Below are 22,195 nucleotides of genomic sequence, written 5' to 3'. Positions count from 1 at the left end.
TGATGAGGGTCTATCACTGGGTGACTGATGAAATGATGAGGGTCTATCACTGGGTGACCGGGTGATGATGAGGGTCTATCACTGGGTGACTGATGAAATCATGAGGGTCTATGAATGAGTGACTGATGAAATGATGAGGGTCTATCACTGGGTGACTGATGAAATGATGAGGGTCTATCACTGGGTGACCGGGTGATGATGAGGGTCTATCACTGGGTGACCGGGTGATGATAAGGGTCTATCACCGGGTGACCGGGTGATGATAAAGGGTCTATCACTGGGTGACAGGGGTGATGATGAGGGTCTATCACTGGGTGACTGATGAAATGATGAGGGTCTATCACTGGGTGACCGGGTGATGGTGAGGGTCTATCACTGGGTGACCGGGTGATGATAAAGGGTCTATCACCGGGTGACAGGGGTGATGATGAGGGTCTATCACTGGGTGACCGGGTGATGACAAGGGTCTATCACCGGGTGACTGATGAAATGATGAGGGTCTATCACTGGGTGACTGATGAAATGATGAGGGTCTATCACTGGGTGACCGGGTGAGCAATGGGGGGCGTCTATCACTGGGTGACTGATGAAATGATGAGGGTCTATCACTGGGTGACTGGGATATGATGAGGGTCTTCTACTGGCTGAGGGGAGTGATTGATGCTATAATATAGTCAAACTCACAGAATGTTAATTATCTCCTCTCAGGGGCAGATAGAGCAGAACGGTAAATGTGTCCGTCCCGCAGACTGCGAGTGTCTCTACATCTCCCAATCACAGACCGCGTTCCTGGCTCCAGGACACACCCTGAGGTTGGGATGCACAGAGTGGTGAGTCTTCTGTATATGTTGATATTGGGGAGATTGGGCAGAAGAACTTGCAATGAATTAGTGAAATTATTTTTAAATCAGCAAGCAATAGAGAAATAGAAGAAATCGTTCTCAGAGGTGGAACATTTCACATGACAATAATTAATCTCACCACCGCAACAGCAACTCAGCTCTCAGGCATGAATTCCACTATGCAAGACAGCCATGGGAACAACATGTGCCCCCACCTACGGTAACATATATCTGTGGTGATGGAAACGAGAATTTGTGTTCATTCCCATTAATTAAAAATGTACTGAATATGTCATCTTATGGCTGTGCTTTATTGATGATATTCTGATCATATGGGGAGGCACTAAGGAGCATTTTCGGGTGTTTATATATAGATTGAACTTGAATAACATCATTCTGAAATTAACATAAGAGATAAATTCAAGACAGATAACCTTTCTAGATCTAATTATATCAATATCAGATAATAATGAAATAGTTACAGACATTCATAGAAAACTCACTGCAACAAAATAGCATCCTTCATGTCAATAGCTCACATCTACCCTCAACTATACAGGGAGTACCAAAATGGGAATATCTCAGAGTCAAACTTAATTGTAGTGATTCTGATATATTTGAGAATAGAGCTGGAGAATTAAAAGAAAGATTACTCAAAAGAGGATATAGTCACAGTTAACTCAAAAAAACATTTAAAGAAACAAAGAATATTAGTAGAGATAAATTACTGTTTCCCAAACCTAAAAGCAAAGAACAGAATAACGAACCAATTAGATTCATTGGCACGTTCAATCATGATTGGCAAAAGATTGGGGAAATAATGCATAGTCATAAACATATCTTAGAATTAGACTCCCTATAACCTGGAGACGTTCTAAAAATTTCAAAGACCACTTGGTAAAAAGTAATTTCTCAATGAAAGCACAAAATATTCCTTTAAAACAAATCATGGGTTTGTGGAATTTGCCAGGCATGCAGATGCACAGTGAAAACGAAGATGTTTTTGGACAGATATCATAAGGAACATAAAATTATGACCTTCATGAATTGCAACATCCCTAAAGTAATTTACAGCCTTGAATGTCCGTGCAATTTAAAATATGTAGGAATGACAAGCAGACAATTCAAACATAGATTATTAGAACACATTTATAATATACGTAATGCCAAAACTAAATACATCTTTCTACTCATACTATATACCCTTTTGGACTTTATGATAGTGCGAAATTTGCTGTATTCCTATAAAAAGGAATAATTTGTTGATTGTTGTACAATTTAAAATTAAAGAATTGTATAACAACAAATAATTAACAACTGTTAAAATATTTGAGTATATATATCCGTAGGAATACATCTATACATGTTATGACTCACGCCCCAAGTATCAGCTCCTAGAGCCGCTTCAGAGGTCTTCACCTATAGGAACCGCTTTTCCCGAAGAGCTAGGTGCGCTCACAGGTACTCTGATGCCCCCAGGTCTTGTACTCTAGTACTAGGAGCTGATAGCATGGGAACGCAGCGCTGGTGCACACGTAGAAGTTGAGTGAAGATAGCGGCAGAGGTTTTGAGAGTCGCCAGTAAAGAGTAGCGCCTAGGTCCAGGCCAGGGGTCAAACAGGCCACAGGCAATATGGCAGCGTCAGTATCCGAGCAAAGGTTCAGGGTCACAGGCAATACGGAATATCAGAATCAGGCAATAGGTTAAGGGTCACAAGCAATCAACGAGGTCAGTATCCAGGCAAAGGGTCGGCAACAATAATCAGGTTCAGTGGCAAGCAGGGAGCAATGACACAGCAGGGTAGTATGCAGAGAAGCAGGGACTATAACCAGCAGGGAGGTATGGTCCTCCCTGCTTAATATACTGACAGGCACCAATGAAAAATGGCTGGGCACAGGAGGAGATCATCAGCCACAGGGGCTGATGATTAATTATCACATGCGTGCGCACTCGCGCCCGGCTGGCCAGGATGCCGGGACTCCGCGCTAACCACAAAGAGCGTCCCAACTGTTGCCTAGGCGACGGTCGGGACCAACCGGAAATGACGTCCCGGTCGTCATGACGACGGCCCGGACGCTATGCCTGTAGAGGACGTGAGCCGTCGCGGCTCGTAACAATACAGACAAATTATTCTTAAGGCAATATATCTATATAACTTTAATGTTATAAGGCCTTAAACTAATTTGTTATATTGGATCATTTAAATTTATATGCCAAACACATTATAAGATATTAATACTACTTACCTGAGATTTGGGGGTGACCTGACGATGATGGGTGGATCTGATTGATGGAGGATCTAAGATATAATGGACACAATAAGTATCATTTACTTCCAGAGTATAATTATGCTAGAGACACATTGTATTTCACTATACAAATACCATTTTTTCTTATCTAACCTTAGTATAAGTACAATGTATTGATTGAACCTTATGTCTCTCAGTCATGTATTTATACCATGAATAATGTCCACTAATTAATATCTGAAAACAATTGTGCTGACTGATATATATACTGTAAAAAGTTATATCTATATAGATGGATTATTATTAGAATTTTTATTTATATAACTATAATGTTATGGAGAACTTATTACACTAGATGATCTACCACTAATAATCACATGTTGAATATGATAAGATACACATAGAAGAACTATTTTGAAAGTTACTATTCATAATTTATGTATTTACCAGATAAGAGATTCACAATATCATGAAGAATATTACTCACCTTATATGTGGGAATTTTCTGGAGATTGTGAGGGATCCTCCTGTTAGTGGAAGATCCAAAATATAATAGATATATCTAATAAGCAGTTATTATTGATTGATCACTTTCACAATTATTTATTTGATGTATTTAAACACGTTTTAGTTAACATAATATTTTTTTCACTACTAATTTAATTGAACATTACTTTATCCCTTAAAATATATTTTTCACAATTCACAATTAATGTTATAGCTATAATTATACATCCAATAATATCACAAACAAGAAACACAATTTGCCTCGGATGGAACCTCACTCTACAAATATAATATTCAGTTCATATAACTTCATATAATCAGTATGAAATTTAATTTAAATAAAACATAAATAGATAAAAAAATATATAAATATAATTTAATTGGTACGATATAACTGTAAGCAATTGAAATAAATAAGTGTCCATTATTTTTCTTAATATTATATGAACCTCTACAATACCAATCATGTTGTTGGAATTGATATCCAATAGAGACTACTGTGCAGGAACAGTACATACAGGCTCCATAGGTTTTCTGTAATATGTATTACTGGCAATGATAGAGGTTAACTCTGAATGTGCGTTCTCTAATTAGTGACACTGCCTCATACAGCACCGGATTGGCTGTTCACTGTTTAAAAATCCGGTTCAGCCTTGAATCGAGTTGACTAGACAAGACCTTTACAGCGAAACGCGTGTTGGCGTTCGCTGTGTGTGACCTGCTCTGCTTAAATATACCACTAAGAATACCAATCCTCTACTATTTCAACTATCTATTCATATCAAGCAGAGAATATTTCTCTGGCATTTTCCCGATGCGAGAATTTCAAACAAATGGGAAATTATCCCTAAGAGATACCACATCCTATTAACGGCTGTGCATTAGGTGGAATGTCTTATAGACAGACGAGTGTCATACAATCAGCACTATTTTAATAAGCCAATCCTAATTCATTCACAGCACTAATAAAGAGAATATCTCATATTGTTGATTTATTACAGGAATATATTGGGCACACTGCCAGTCTTGAATGAAATAGCTATATAGCTAGTTACTATTTGTAACAATTATAGTTGCATTAGTAACAATTATGGGATTGAATATTCAGTATAAAAGTATTTGGAATCCTTATAAACAATTGGGGATTATCTCATAAGGAAATAGATTATAATATTATCCTCCCCTAGTAGATGTCCGAACTTACTGACTAATCAGAGAATAACTCGCACACAGCCTTTCTTTTAACAATTTTATTTTGCACTTATCACTTATTTCGCTGTTTTTAATAATTAAAATATCTAAACAAATACATTAACAACTATTATTTCTTGTAGTTTTAATCTTGTTTAATAAAAGTTATATTTTAATATTAGTTTTTCGATCTCTTTAACCACTTTTGTGAAATACTCTGAGACTTTGTGAGCGCACCAATACCAATCAGCATTTATTTTTTTCTTTCTATTCCTAATGAATTCCACTATGCAGAGAAGTAATGTTCTCTGATGCAGAACATAACAACATATATATATATATATATAAAGATAGATTCCAAAATGACTTGATATGCTGAAGCGTTGATTACCCTTCACTGGAGATACGGGGTCTAGCCCAAACCCTGAAAAACAGCCCCATACCATTATCCCTCCTCCACCAACCTTCACAGTTGGCATAATGCAGTCAGGCAGGTAACGTTCTCCCGGCATCCACCAAACCCAGACTTGCCTATCAGACTAGGCTTTCATGCAGCTGCTCGGCCATGGAAACCCATCCATTAAGCTCCTGCCGTACAGTTTTTGTACTTACATTAATGCCAGTGGAAGTTCGGAGCTCTTCAGCTATGGAATCAGCAGAGCGTTGGCGACTTTTACGCACCATGTGCCTTAGCAGTCGTTGACTCCGCTCTGTGATTTTACGTGGTCTTCTGCTTCGTGGCTGAGTTGCTGTTGTTCCTAAACGCTTCCACTTTCTAATAATATCACTTACAGTTGACCGTGGAATATCCAGCAGGGGTGAAATTTCTTTCTTATTACAAAGGTGGCATCAATCACAGTACCACGCATCCTATCACAGTACCACGCATCCTATCACAGTACCACACATCCTATCACAGTACCACGCATCTTATCACAGTACCACGCATCCTATCACAGTACCACGCATCCTATCACAGTACCACGCATCCTATCACAGTACCACGCATCCTATCACAGTACCACACATCCTATCACAGTACCACACATCCTATCACAGTACCACACATCCTATCACAGTACCACACATCCTATCACAGTACCACACATCCTATCACAGTACCACACATCCTATCACAGTATCACACATCCTATCACAGTATCACGCATCCTATCACAGCACCACGCATCCTATCACAGTACCACGCATCCTATCACAGTACCACACATCCTATCACAGTATCACACATCCTATCACAGCACCACACATCCTATCACAGTACAACACATCCTATCATAGTACCACACATCCTATCACAGTACCACGCATCCTATCACAGTACCACGCATCCTATCACAGTACCACGCATCCTATCACAGTACCACGCATCCTATCACAGTACCACGCATCCTATCACAGTACCACGCATCCTATCACAGTACCACACATCCTATCACAGTACCACACATCCTATCACAGTACCACACATCCTATCACAGTACCGCGCTTGGTGTCACTGAGCTCTTCAGAACAACCCATTTTGTATCACAAATGTTTGTACATGGAGACTGCATGGCTGGTGCTGGATGTTATACACCTCTGACAACGGGTCTGATTGAAAAACCTCAATTCAATAATTAACAAGTGTAGCCAAATACTTTTGTCCATATAGTGTATACAGCGCATTACAATAATAGGCAGAAGTCGCCAACAACAGATCATTGTAACACCTAGTACAAAATATTGTTGGGAAACATATTTTCCAGCATCAATTACATCAATTCTGCTCTATATTTTCAGTAATTGTTTCATTGTTACAGATTATTTAGCCATTATTATAATAATGTGTAATTTACTGTAATCCAGGATTAACATTGAATTATAGTCTGTGTTATCTATCACATAATATAGAGATGACTAATATCTGTGTGTTTATAGTATCTGCCAGCAGGGGGAGCTGAAGTGCAACAGAGACAACTGTAAAGGTGAGTTACTAACCTGTCCGCAGTTTATAGTCCCAGACATATATCCCGTCAGCACAACGATCTCCTACAGAACGGACCCTCTATAGGTGCAGCTTGTAGCTCTGCTCACTTTACATTCTGTAATAAATTAGTACAGGAACTCTCACCAGCATTACAGCATATTCCCATCACACTGTACATGTAATGGTGCAGCTTATTTATCAAGTACGTGTACCGCTGCGATATCTAAGGACAAGGCCCCTTACATGGTGCTTCCACGGCCGATCGTTCAGTAATCGCTCACCACGGGGGAAGGGCTCCTATTCAGATCCTCAAAACCAGTAACGTCTGATTTATAGATTATCTGTTATTATGATATTATATAATGACGAAATGAATAAAAATGTTTTTTATATACTACATCAAATATGTTATTAGTTTGTTTCAGTTTCATGAGAGTCCAACTGGGCTGACTGAGCCCAGATGATTCAGTCCAATAATAAGTGGGAAATAGTGTAACAAACAAATATTTCAGTGATTTGACGAATGTGAAATTATTGGCGCTATATAGCTAGCTGATGATGATTCCTTCTTTTCACACCTTTCTGTCTCCCTGTCTGCCTTACACTGGTTCTCTGTCTCCTACAGAATCCTATTCAAACTCCTTACCCTCACCTACAAGGCCCTCTCCATCTCTACTGCCCCCTACATCTCTAACCTCCTCTACATTCACACCCCTGCCCGCTCCCTGCACTCAGCCAATGACCGTCGCCTCTCCTCCACTCTGATCCCCTCATCCCACTCCAGAATCCAAGACTTCTCCCGTGCTGCCCCCCTTCACTGGAATGACCTCCCTCATTCCATCTGTCTGTCCCCTAATGTGTGCTCCTTCAAACAGACACTTAAAACTAACCTGTCCCTCACAGCCTACCAGCCATCCACCTAACCCTTTCCTCAATCTCCTCCACTCGTTATCTGTCCTCTCCTCCCGGCCCCTCTCTTCACTCCTCCCGCACTGTATCCCCATAACTGACTCCCTTCTGTGCCTGATGTCTGTTTACCCTCCCTTAGGATGTAAGCTCCTATGAGCAGGACCCTCTTCCCTCCTGTCTCTGTACCTGTTCTTCTGCTCCATCTTCACTACAATAGCGATGCTTGAAGTTTCTGAAGCCTGTTTTGTTTGTTTATTGGTCTGTACTGTATCACCCTGTGTAGTCTACAGTTTGTACTTGTACAGCACTGCAGCAATCTTGTGGCGCCTAATAAATTAAAGTTAATCATCATAATAATAATAATAATAATAAAAATAATAATAATAAAAACTAATAATTATGATGTTATCACATGTCGCTGATTTGATGGATGATGTTTTCTGATCTTCATGTTCCTATCCCCGTGTTCTGTATAGGTGAAGTGTCTCTCAGCCAGTGGTCAGAGTGGTCCGCCTGTAGTCCCTGTCTCCCAATGCCTCAGAACGCCACCGGGACCCCAGCTTTTGTCTCGGTACAGCAGCGACACCGATTGTGCCTCAACGCCCAGACCGGCTTCCCATGGAGCCGGGGATCCCCAGCTTGTTCAGGAGAACTGACGCAGGAGAGGCCGTGCCCCAATAAGGAAGTCTGTGATGGTGTGTACCCCAATATGCTGGTGTGAGTGCTAGAGGTGTCAGATCAGATGTACGCAGGTGAAATGTGGCGTCCTGTAGGTAGGAGAGGTGTATGAGAAGTCAGTGAAGTTTTTCTAACACAAACCATCTCCGTCTGCCTCAGATCTGTGTGTCTGGAGAGAGTGGGGGGAGTGGAGTCCCTGTCGGGAGCCCTGTAGTGGCGGCTTCCGCTCACGGTGGCGTCACGTCCATCATCCGGTGGACAGTAAGCAGTGCCCGGGCCCCAGGTTTCAGTCCGAGAGCTGTAACACAGCCACCTGCCCAGGTAAGTTCTGGGGTAATAAGAGGCTGACTGTGCTCTGTTAAGTCCATTTCTATCGTCACCAAGATTGTCTGATGCCATTAATGTGGTTCCAATGCACAAGAGATTTAATAGCCAAATATAACAAAATACAATAATGTATAACAAAGTATAACTGATACATTATGCAACGTACTGGATCCAGTAACCATCCATCAATCCTGAAGTCTGTGTTAGCAAAGAGGCTAATTGAAAATGTCCAGTGGCTTTTTATATAGTTTGAGTTAACAAAAACAGTGATGATGTCACAATGTACACAAATGTAATCTAAGGTCTTTCTTCATTGGTTTCTGCGTGTGAGATAGTCCAGTACAATGCAGATCACAGATCAGTTCAAACGATGCTTCTCTAAAGGTGGGGGCAACTCAGTCCAACAGCTGAGCACATATCTTGCTTCGGGAACCTCCTCAATCCAGATTAAACCAACCTATTAACATGCGCTGCATACAGTATTATAGAGTATCAATCTTATAATATTCATAATTAGCGATCGCTTAGCCGTTGATACCGGATTTCTGCTGGTGAAATGAGAATTAATATAAGACCAAACACCATACATGAACCTGAAACATAAATAACTTTAATATAAATTTATCTTTGTATAAATAATCTTTAAGTGTCACTAATAATAAGATGTGAGTTGGAACGTTATTAGAAGTGAACTATTTACAAATGTAGGTGTGAATGTAAGTGTATTTGTTTACCTGTGCGATTGTGCATTTACCCTGGTTTGACGTGACGTACTAAATGCAATCGCACAGAAACTATTACAATCAATATTTATTAATTTGAAACGATTTTTTTCCACTTATTCAACTTTGGTAGCTCTGTACAGTCCCCTAGTGATGCATCCTCTGTCCTTCCTTTCTCAGGAGAAAACTGTGAGGAGCGCGGGAAGGCCTTCATGATGGTGTGTGCCAACCAGTGTCCGAGGGCCTGTGCCGACCTCTGGGACCATGTGGAGTGTCTGCAGGGACAGTGCCGCATGGGTATGAGATGAGGGCCGCCAACCATATCTGATCATATGTTATTGTCCGTCACTCTGTGGAGATAATTCTAATGAGAATGTTAGTATTGGCATTTACCACGTATGTAGCATAATGCCACCGATGTGCGGCAATTCCCCCCGAGCCATTAGATTGCTGCTGTGGTTACTTTTCTCTTTCGCTGTCACGCTGCCCACGTGATCCCACTGGTCTCATCTCGTACAGGGTGCCACTGCCCGGGTGGCTGGCTCCTGCAGGATAAGAAGTGTGTGCCAGTCACGGACTGCCGCTGCGGTCTGCCAACAGCCAACGCAACTATAGAATACCAACCAGGAGACGTTGTGCGTATCGAATGCAACAATTGGTGAGTGCCAGGTGTGTCGCTGTCTGTTCCACCTCTCTTCAATTGTGAGAAAACCCATAGTGATGTGTGGGAGGAGAGCCGAAGCTTAGACCAACCAGCCCCTCCCCCATTTTACCTGGACCCATCACGACAGCGAGATTTGCGAGTACTAGGCGGGTGTAGCCATGTAGATGATGGATGTATCAGGGATACACTGATCCATGGGACGTGTAGAAGCCGGTTGTCTCCCTCTCCCCTCGGGCCCCATCGTGTCCTCTCCCAGGTGAAGTAACGAGCCCTATGCAGCCTCCATGTAACGTTTCTTTCTCCCACAGCACATGTATGAACGGGACCTTCACATGTACAGACGTGCAGTGTCCCGTGTATGGGCCCTGGACTGATTGGGGCCCCTGCTCTGTGAGTTGTGGTGGGGGACACAGGAGGAGGAGTCGGACCTGTACAGAGAGGGGTCCGGATGGAGCCGCCTGCGGGACCGAGACCCAAGCGGTGGATGAATGTAATAACAGGTCGTGTCCGGGTGAGTCTGGGCTGACTGGAATACTCCTAAACACTCAGCGTGTGATTGGTGGGTCAGCTGGGAGGAGACGATCCAGTGGGAGGGATTAGGGCTCCCCCCTCTCTATGATTCTTTGTTCCTGTTCCCATCTCCTGCTCCGCTCCGAGGGGTCTCCGATGACAAACTGCCCACTGTCCCCTTACTGTCACAATCTGCGTATATAACATACGCTGACATTATATACAGAGTTACAGGCGCTGGATCTGTGAGTATTTGTGGTAGGTAATAAATACTACGCACTTGGGGCTTGACTCACCATGGTTGGGGGTGGTGACTAATAGGGGAAGAAGGAGTGAAGGGGAAAAGATGAATAGAAACAAAAACTTCACTTGTATACGACACGTGCGCCTTCCTGTCACTTTGTTACCGATGGAGAAGCGTCCACAGAAACTTTACTTATAAGTAACAATAAGATGATCTGTTCTTATACAGTTTCTGGCCTTTTTCTTCTGCTTTTCTGAAAAACATGATGGGCCTCATTCATCAAGGAGAACAAAACTAACGTAATGCACCTGATTCATCAAGAAGTGTAAAGCATTAAAAGAAGTAACTTTTCACCTGGGCAAAACCATGTTACATTGGAGGGGGAGGTAAATGTAAAATGTGGAGACAGATGTATAGTTGGGGTAGGACATGTCCTGGATCAACCTTACATTTCAGTGTAAAAATAAAGCTATGAAGTATTTGTGTGTTACATGAAACAGCAGCCAGTATTTATCTTATGTGCAAAATAAAAGACTAATGTGCACCCCTTGTATTGTAACATGGTTTGTCCAAGAGACAAGTTCCTCTTTTTCCCCCTTACTTTCCTTAATGAATCAGGTCCAATTTGTCCAACCAACACATCAGATCAGTGCTTCAGAATATGTAAATATATTCACTAACATGTGTTGAATTTCAATGCACAGCAACTCAGCCGAATGTAAGAATGATATTTATTCATATGAAAGTGTATATAAAACCGATATAGCTGTTTTCATGATATTAACCCCTAACCCTAACTCTAACCCTAACTCTATACCTAACCCTAACCCTAACCTTAAAAAGCATCTATACTTATCATAGTAACAGTCTCATTGTAAGACCAATATAGAAACATTTAATATCCCGTATCCAGGGGCCTGATTCATTAAGGATCTTAAATGAAGAGGATTCTTATTTCAGTCTCCTGGACAAAACCATGTTACAATGCAAGGGGTGCAAATTAGTGTTCTGTTTTGCACATAAGTTAAATACTGACTGCTTTTCCATGTAACACACACATACTTTATAGCTTATTTGTACACTGAAATTTAAAGTTGATATTTGGGTGCTATATGAAAAAACAGGCAGTAGTTAACTTATGTGTAAAACAGAACACTTATTTGCACCCCTTGCATTGTAACATGGTTTTGTCCAGGAGACTGAAATAAGAATCCTCTTCATTTAAGAACCTTAATGAATCAGGCCCCAGATGAGGTTTGAATAAGGTCCATAAATCGAGTGGGTAACAGTGTTGATAATACCAACATCAGCTATTTAGACAAAACTATGCCTGTTACAAACAAGTCGACATAAAAAATATATAGAATTTCCAGAACACCTACAATATGTCTGGTAGAGATTGTATCAATTCTGGCTGCTGAAAATGACGGCAAGTGGGATTCCCGTTATTTACAAATCCGGCATTGAACTTTCTGATTTTAAACCAGCAATACAAGCTGCTTATATTATGTCCAACTCCTAACCCTAATCCCAACCATATACCTAACCCTATCCCTATACCTTACTCTAACCCTAACTCTATACCTAACGCTAACCCTAATCCCAACCCTATACCTAACCCTAACTCTATGCGTAACCCTATAACTAACCCTAATCCCAACCATATACCTAACCCTATCCCTAACTCTAACCCTAATTCTATACCTAACCCTAACCTTAACTCTATGCCCAACCCTATACCTAACCCTATCACTAAACCAAACCCTAACCCTATGCCTAACCCTATCTCTATGCCTAACGCTAACTCTAACTAACTGTATGCGTAACCCTAACTCTATCCCTAACCCTAACCCTATGCCTAACCCTAACCCTATTCCTATACTTAACTCTAACCCTAACCCTTTGATGAGATAATGTATGTGGCAGGTCCAACGATTGCCGCTTTAAAATAAGAAGTTTCAGTCTCGCTCTTGTAAATGACGTGAGTCCCAGCGGCCGTGATTTTCAGCAGGCTACATAGGTGGTGTAATTATCAGCGTCCCTATAACTACTGCCACATTAATCAGTTGTTTAGTTAATGTAGAAATAGACTGATACCAGAGAGCGCCACCCTGTGGTGGATTTATATATTGTATCCGTTATTGGATGATATCAATTGGTAAATAACGACCTGAATTGCACATAACATTCACCAGTGGATTTGGATCAGAGATATTAGCCCCGTTTTCGGTCCCTGGCCCCCTTTTTCAACGTGTCGTTATTTTTACTTTTTGATACATTTTAAAGTTACATAATGTGTCAGTAACACATGTTGGTCGTCAGTAAATGTTTATAAATATTCCAGTGTCACCATGTTATCTTTAACCCTTCCAGTGGCCTGTGTGCTGAGCGACTGGTCCGAGTGGAGCCAGTGCAGTGACAGCTGTGGCGGTGGGATGTCCGAGAGGCACAGAATGGTCCTGGTACCCGCTGATCCGGATGGAGAACCCTGCCCCTCTCCGCTGACCCTTCACCGAACCTGCAACTCCCACAACTGCACCCCAGGTACAGGATAGACGTGGAAGAACACAGAGACGGTTTGTGATGAGAGATAAGAACCACACGGCTCCCCAGCATCGGGATACCGATTACCACCGGAGCACTCAGGCTGCCCCGTTGTAGCCGATGACCCAACACTCTGCTTGATCTGTAAAGTCTTATGTATTAGTCTCTACCACCTCAGTTGGAAGACTACTCCACCTCTCTACTACCCTTTCAGTGAAGTAATATTTCTAATACTTCTCTCCCTCTCCAGTAATGTGGTAATACACTGGATATATGTGACCGCTTCTATCATGACCCCCTCTACCCTCTCTCATCCTGGCTACACATCCTTATATCCTGGTAAATATCCATATTATATCCTCTCATCTCTCACCAGCTTGTCCTGGAGATAAGGTTTACGGTGACTGCGCCAATTCCTGTCCTCACACCTGCGCTGACCTCCGACTTGACACCATCTGCATCAATGAGACCTGTGAGTCCGGCTGCTCCTGCCCCCCAGGAAAGGTGGGTAACTGGGCAGCAGAATCATATTGTACCCACAGAGGCAGAACACTCCCGCTGCTCTGCCATCCAGAGCGGAGCCTGTTTACTGATAGTTCTCAGCTGTATACCAAGGGGTAGGTACTAGCCATCTGTTGGAGCATGGCAGAGGGTATCTTACACTCCGTCCGTATGCCCGCTCTAGACATAGGACTACCTCATGCCACCTCTGTTCTCAGCTGCCGAGTGTGGGCAGGGGGTGATACTGCATCAAGCACTGACCACGAGGACTGATCTGATGGAACCCCACCCCGGTCCGTCACGGTCCTAGATACTCAAACACCAGGTGCCCCTGTGTTCTCCTTGGATGTTCTCCTTGGATGTTCTCCTGGGACGTTTCTGATTGTCTGTGGGATGAACTCTTTGCTCGCTGTGTGATCCTCTGTAATGTTTCTAATAACTATGTTAGTAGTGTGTATTAGGGGCATGCTGGCAGCAGTAGTGCAGTCACCCACTTCTCCCTCCCTTTTGTTGTCATATCCCAGGTGGGGGCAGGAAGGAGCCAGTGGGGTCTCTAAACACAGCAGCTTGGAGAATCCTCTAATCGTTCTCCCGGACAATGAAAATCTAGTTTTGTAAAAGACAAATTAGAGCCTTGTTAGTAATTTATACAGGTTCATAATATATTATGTCATGTCTCCAACACGCAATATTAACTCATTATCATGTCACTGAGAAGTTATTTCTTGAGGTTTATGGAAGATGTACAATATAAGAATGTTCTCTGACAACATGGCCGATTTTGTCACCGATCAGGGAGTAGAATACAGTCGCTACATTTACCCAACCTATGTGCAACTCATTGCCTGTATGTCATAACACACAATACAATGCCTGTCCGTCAATATGTGTCTTACAAACATATTCAGACCTGTTCCCAGTTCTCTCATTGTACCGCACATCAAATCCTACTCTGAAATTTTGTTCTGTAATATTTTTTTTTCAAAACACTGCAACTCAAAATTAGTTTTCAGTGGGTCAATGTTACAAAAAGAAAAAAAACAACAACTGAAATATGATGTTTGCATTGATACCCATCATAAAAATAAACCAAGAAATTACAGTGCGCAAATAGTTCTCAATAAAATGTCTCTCAAGCACCGATGGTATAATTACATATATTCCAGTGACAGTTCTTCAAAATAAGAAGTGACACTTTCAGTATTTATAACACGTGGATCGTAATCCCTGCATCTGCCCCTTCAAATACTCAGTCCCCACGGGAGAGTAGTTCAATCTAAATATCAAGAGTAATATCATTAAAATAATTTATTAAAACAAGGATACAAAGATTCACCATGTACCAAAGCTGCATGTATGTAGACACACATCCGCTAAAAGCTGTATATTTCTTTCATCCACCGCAAGTGTTCACAGCACACAATCCTATACAACCAATGTAATAAAAACTTGTCATCAGACAAACCCTCAACGCGTTTCGTCAGGAGTGATCGCTACATGCTCAAAATACACGTTATAGGTGTAACGTGTGTATGGAGAATCAGCCGCCAATTAAACGGTTTCATACATATATTTTGTGCAGTTTTTAAAAAATAAATCAAATAAAACTTAAAATACTTCTATTAAAACCAATATTCTGTAGCTTCCTCCAGTGCTGGTGACTTCTCTGCAGCTTCTCTGACAAGTCTCAGAGAAGAGCTTCCCTAGGCAGTGACTGGGTGCCCACTGGGACATCCAGCACTCCGACATTGCCGTGTACCCGTTGCTGATTGATACATTTATATTACTTCATCTCTAATGTCTTCAGTCTTCATCCTCTCAGCTGTCCTTTATATTCACAGCCTGAATAATATAATGTGGCAGAGATTCTAATGATTCACTGGTTGGGGCTAAATGTACAACAATACTAATGCAAACAGCATGTTTCATATCCAGATAGCTGCATTGTACGCTGATTGGCCCCTTGGAAAAGAATGCTATTACTTCCAGTATTTTGTTCAATTAAATATACTTTGCAACATGTCATTCATCAGATGTACTGACGCTGGAAATGAGCAGAGTGAGGGGACATAAACACTCTATCACACATATTAGGGGGGTGTCTGCACCACCTCTGAGGTCAGGTAATAACATAGATTAGCTTGAGGATTTCACTTCAAAGTTGTGCAGAGGTGGGGAGGGGGGGTCAAGGCCTCCTAATGATGGAGCATAACCTTAAAATGATGTCTGCCTCCCCCACTGGCTGTAGATACAGGACTCAGCAGTAAGTTAATATACCCCTTCTCCTGCTATGTGTTACTATGTGTTAGTAATACAATAATTAATTTACAGGTCCTGCAGGACGGAGCCTGTGTGACCCCAGAGATGTGCTCCTGTCTCCTGCCACAATCAACTATTCTGCCCTGGGCTGCCAATCTTACACTGGAAGAAATGAAGAAAGAATATCCGACGGGAACAGTTCTATATCACCAGTGCAACAACTGGTAAGAGAGAGTACAGGTTCTATACCACAATGTAACAGCTGGTAAGAGAGAGTACAGGTTCTATACCACAATGTAACTGCTGGTAAGAGAGAGTACGGGTTATATACCACAATGTAACAGCTGGTAAGAGAGAGTACAGGTTCTATACCACAATGTAACCGCTGGTAAGAGCGAGTACAGGTTATATACCACAATGTAACAGCTGGTAAGAGCGAGTACAGGTTATATACCACAATGTAACAGCTGGTAAGAGCGAGTACAGGTTATATACCACAATGTAACAGCTGGTAAGAGCGAGTACAGGTTATATACCACAATGTAACAGGTGGTAAGAGCAAGTACAGGTTCTATACTGCAATGTAACAGCTGGTAAGAGAGAGTACAGGTTATATACCACAATGTAACAGCTGGTAAGAGAGGGTACAGGTTATATACCACAATGTAACAGCTGGTAAGAGCGAGTACAGGTTATATACCACAATGTAACAGCTGGTAAGAGAGAGTACAGGTTATATACCACAATGTAACAGCTGGTAAGAGAGAGTACAGGTTATATACCACAATGTAACCGCTGGTAAGAGAGAGTACAGGTTATATACCACAATGTAACAGCTGGTAAGAGAGGGTACAGGTTATATACCACAATGTAACAGCTGGTAAGAGAGAGTACAGGTTATATACCACAATGTAACAGCTGGTAAGAGAATTCAGTGAGGACACGGGTGTTATTGCAGGTAACATATGACATTACACGTGGTGTCTTGAGAATTACTTTATGTACATGTGGATTCTGTCTTCCAGCACCTGTCAAATGGGAAACTTCACCTGTACAGTGGAGAACTGTGACGGTAATATGAACATTCTCTCTGTATACATTAGAGCATTTTTCCTGTGTTCTGGTCCCAGTCATAGTATTTGTCAGTGCACAGACCAATGTTCTCGTTACCATTATGCGCCAGCTCGCTCTGTCTCAGTGTTTTCTGGCCATTTTCTATAGTCTATCTATGAATGTTTCTAAATGTCTTTCTCTGTTTCCAGTGCACTGCCAGTGGTCCCAGTGGTCAGACTGGACTCAGTGCTCAGTTACTTGTGGCAGCGGCATCCAGATCTCACAGCGGCAGCAGATTCAGCAGCGTCTGTATGATGGGAAGGAATGTATAGGGCCTGCAACCCGCCACAGGATATGTGAACTCCCAGACTGCAGTGCGTGTACCCACCATGTATCTGATAGGCTGCTCTGATCATATCTGATACACTGTATCCAACTACACACTGCACCGGGTTACACCTAATACACTGTATCCACCTCACACTTTACCGGGTTACACCTAATACACTGTATCCACCTCACACTGCACCGGGTTACACCTAATACACTGTATCCACCTACACACTGCACCGGGTTACACCTAGTACACTGTATCCACCTACACACTGCACCAGGTTACACCTAATACACTGTATCCACCTACACACTGCACCAGGTTACACCTAATACACTGTATCCACCTACACACTGCACCGGTTTACACCTAATACACTGTATCCACCTCACACTGCACAGGGTTACACCTAATACACTGTATCCTCCTACAAACTGCACCGGGTTACACCTAATACACTGTATCCTCCTACACACTGCACCGGGTTACACCTAGTACACTGTATCCACCTACACACTGCACCAGGTTACACCTAATACACTGTATCCTCCTACACACTGCACCGGGTTACACCTAGTACACTGTATCCACCTACACACTGCACCAGGTTACACCTAATACACTGTATCCACCTCACACTGCACCAGGTTACACCTAATACACTGTATCCGCCTCACACACTGCACCAGGTTACACCTAATACACTGTATCCGCCTCACACACTGCACCAGGTTACACCTAATACACTGTATCCACCTCACACTGCACCGGGTTACACCTAATACACTGTAATCGCCTCATACACTGCACCAGGTTACACCTAATACACTGTATCTGCCTCACACACTGCACCAGGTTACACCTAATACACTGTATCCACCTCACACTGCACCGGGTTACACCTAATACACTGTATCCGCCTCACACACTGCACCGGGTTACACCTAATACACTGTATCCGCTTCACACACTGCACCAGGTTACACCTAGTACACTGTATCCACCTACACACTGCACCGGGTTACACCTAATACACTGTATCCACCTACACACTGCACCGGGTTACACCTAATACACTGTATCCGCCTACACACTGCACCGGGTTACACCTAATACACTGTATCCTCCTACACACTGCACCAGGTTACACCTAATACACTGTATCCACCTCACACTGCACCGGGTTACACCTAATACACTGTATCCACCTCACACTGCACCGGGTTACACCTAATACACTGTATCCGCCTCACACACTGCACCAGGTTACACCTAATACACTGTATCCGCCTCACACACTGCACCAGGTTACACCTAATACACTGTATCCGCCTCACACACTGCACCAGGTTACACCTAATACACTGTATCCACCTCACACTGCACCGGGTTACACCTAATACACTGTATCCGCCTCACACACTGCACCAGGTTACACCTAATACACTGTATCCACCTCACACTGCACCGGGTTACACCTAATACACTGTATCCACCTCACACTGCACCGGGTTACACCTAATACACTGTATCCGCTTCACACACTGCACCAGGTTACACCTAATACACTGTATCCACCTACACACTGCACCGGGTTACACCTAATACACTGTATCCACCTACACACTGCACCGGGTTACACCTAATACACTGTATCCACCTACACACTGCACCGGGTTACACCTAATACACTGTATCCACCTACACACTGCACTGGGTTACACCTAATACACTGTATCCGCCTCACACACTGCACCAGGTTACACCTAATACACTGTATCCGCCTCACACACTGCACCAGGTTACACCTAATACACTGTATCCGCCTCACACACTGCACCAGGTTACACCTAATACACTGTATCCACCTCACACTGCACCGGGTTACACCTAATACACTGTATCCGCTTCACACACTGCACCAGGTTACACCTAGTACACTGTATCCACCTACACACTGCACCGGGTTACACCTAATACACTGTATCCACCTACACACTGCACCGGGTTACACCTAATACACTGTATCCACCTACACACTGCACCGGGTTACACCTAATACACTGTATCCACTTACACACTGCACTGGGTTACACCTAATACACTGTATCCACCTACACACTGCACTGGGTTACACCTAATACACTGTATCAACCTCACACTGCACCGGGTTACACCTAATACACTGTATCCGCCTCACACACTGCACCAGGTTACACCTAATACACTGTATCCACCTCACACTACACCGGGTTACACCTAATACACTGTATCCGCTTCACACACTGCACCAGGTTACACCTAGTACACTGTATCCACCTACACACTGCACCGGGTTACACCTAATACACTGTATCCACCTACACACTGCACCGGGTTACACCTAATACACTGTATCCGCCTACACACTGCACCGGGTTACACCTAATACACTGTATCCGCCTCACACACTGCACCGGGTTACACCTAATACACTGTATCCGCCTCACACACTGCACCGGGTTACACCTAATACACTGTATCCACCTCACACTGCACCGGGTTACGCCTAATACACTGTATCCGCCTCACACACTGCACCAGGTTACACCTAATACACTGTATCCACCTACACACTGCACCGGGTTACACCTAGTACACGGTATCCACCTACACACTGCACCGGGTTATACCTAATACACTGTATCCGCCTACACACTGCACCGGGTTACACCTAATACACTGTATCCGCCTCACACACTGCACCGGGTTACACCTAATACACTGTATCCGCCTACACACTGCACCGGGTTACACCTAATACACTGTATCCACCTCACACTTCACCGGGTTACACCTAATACACTGTATCCGCCTCACACACTGCACCGGGTTACACCTAATACACTGTATCCGCCTCACACACTGCACCAGGTTACACCTTATACACTGTATCCTCCTACACACTGCACCAGGTTACACCTAGTACACTGTATCCACCTCACACTGCACCGGGTTACACCTAATACAGTGTATCCGCCTCACACACTGCACCGGGTTACACCTAATACACTGTATCTGCCTCACACACTGCACCGGGTTACACCTAATACACTGTATCCGCCTCACACACTGCACCAGGTTACACCTAATACACTGTATCCACCTCACACTACACCGGGTTACACCTAATACACTGTATCCGCTTCACACACTGCACCAGGTTACACCTAGTACACTGTATCCACCTACACACTGCACCGGGTTACACCTAATACACTGTATCCACCTACACACTGCACCGGGTTACACCTAATACACTGTATCCGCCTACACACTGCACCGGGTTACACCTAATACACTGTATCCGCCTCACACACTGCACCGGGTTACACCTAATACACTGTATCCGCCTCACACACTGCACCGGGTTACACCTAATACACTGTATCCACCTCACACTGCACCGGGTTACGCCTAATACACTGTATCCGCCTCACACACTGCACCAGGTTACACCTAATACACTGTATCCACCTACACACTGCACCGGGTTACACCTAGTACACGGTATCCACCTACACACTGCACCGGGTTATACCTAATACACTGTATCCGCCTACACACTGCACCGGGTTACACCTAATACACTGTATCCGCCTCACACACTGCACCGGGTTACACCTAATACACTGTATCCGCCTACACACTGCACCGGGTTACACCTAATACACTGTATCCACCTCACACTTCACCGGGTTACACCTAATACACTGTATCCGCCTCACACACTGCACCGGGTTACACCTAATACACTGTATCCGCCTCACACACTGCACCAGGTTACACCTTATACACTGTATCCTCCTACACACTGCACCAGGTTACACCTAGTACACTGTATCCACCTCACACTGCACCGGGTTACACCTAATACACTGTATCCACCTACACACTGCACCGGGTTACACCTAATACACTGTATCCGCCTCACACACTGCACCAGGTTACACCTAATACACTGTATCCTCCTACACACTGCACCAGGTTACACCTAGTACACTGTATCCACCTCACACTGCACCGGGTTACACCTAATACACTGTATCCACCTACACACTGCACCGGGTTACACCTAATACACTGTATCCACTTCACACACTGCACCGGGTTACACCTAATACACTGTATCCACCTACACACTGCACTGGGTTACACCTAATACACTGTATCCACCTCACACTGCACCGGGTTACACCTAATACACTGTATCTGCCTCACACACTGCACCAGGTTACACCTAATACACTGTATCCACCTACACACTGCACCGGGTTACACCTAATACACTGTATCCGCCTCACACACTGCACCAGGTTACACCTAATACACTGTATCTGCCTCACACACTGCACCGGGTTACACCTAATACACTGTATCCTCCTACACACTGCACCGGGTTACACCTAATACACTGTATCCACCTACACACTGCACCGGGTTACACCTAATACACTGTATCCGCCTCACACACTGCACCGGGTTACACCTAATACACTGTATCCGCCTCACACACTGCACCAGGTTACACCTAATACACTGTATCCTCCTACACACTGCACCAGGTTACACCTAGTACACTGTATCCACCTCACACTGCACCGGGTTACACCTAATACACTGTATCCACCTACA

At 43.5% G+C, this 22,195-nt stretch overlaps 1 protein-coding gene across 1 annotated transcript in view; it reads left to right on the top strand.

The window, feature by feature from the left end:
• Positions 1-22,195, top strand: part of LOC142159549 (SCO-spondin-like) — a 180,619-nt gene that overhangs the window by 144,586 nt on the left and 13,838 nt on the right. The window contains exons 102-113 of the mRNA XM_075214441.1: positions 709-830; positions 6,728-6,774; positions 8,162-8,380; positions 8,523-8,684; positions 9,593-9,709; positions 9,932-10,070; positions 10,385-10,587; positions 13,204-13,374; positions 13,751-13,878; positions 16,207-16,358; positions 17,160-17,206; positions 17,397-17,561. Coding sequence (XP_075070542.1) covers positions 709-830; positions 6,728-6,774; positions 8,162-8,380; positions 8,523-8,684; positions 9,593-9,709; positions 9,932-10,070; positions 10,385-10,587; positions 13,204-13,374; positions 13,751-13,878; positions 16,207-16,358; positions 17,160-17,206; positions 17,397-17,561 — 1,672 coding nt within the window. The remainder of the gene's footprint in view (positions 1-708; positions 831-6,727; positions 6,775-8,161; positions 8,381-8,522; positions 8,685-9,592; positions 9,710-9,931; positions 10,071-10,384; positions 10,588-13,203; positions 13,375-13,750; positions 13,879-16,206; positions 16,359-17,159; positions 17,207-17,396; positions 17,562-22,195) is intronic.

This window comes from Mixophyes fleayi, chromosome 5 (genome assembly GCF_038048845.1).
Source record: "Mixophyes fleayi isolate aMixFle1 chromosome 5, aMixFle1.hap1, whole genome shotgun sequence".
NCBI lineage: Eukaryota > Metazoa > Chordata > Amphibia > Anura > Limnodynastidae > Mixophyes > Mixophyes fleayi.
The sequence above is the reverse complement of the archived record's forward strand: the minus strand, read 5'-3'. Positions and strand labels throughout refer to the sequence as shown.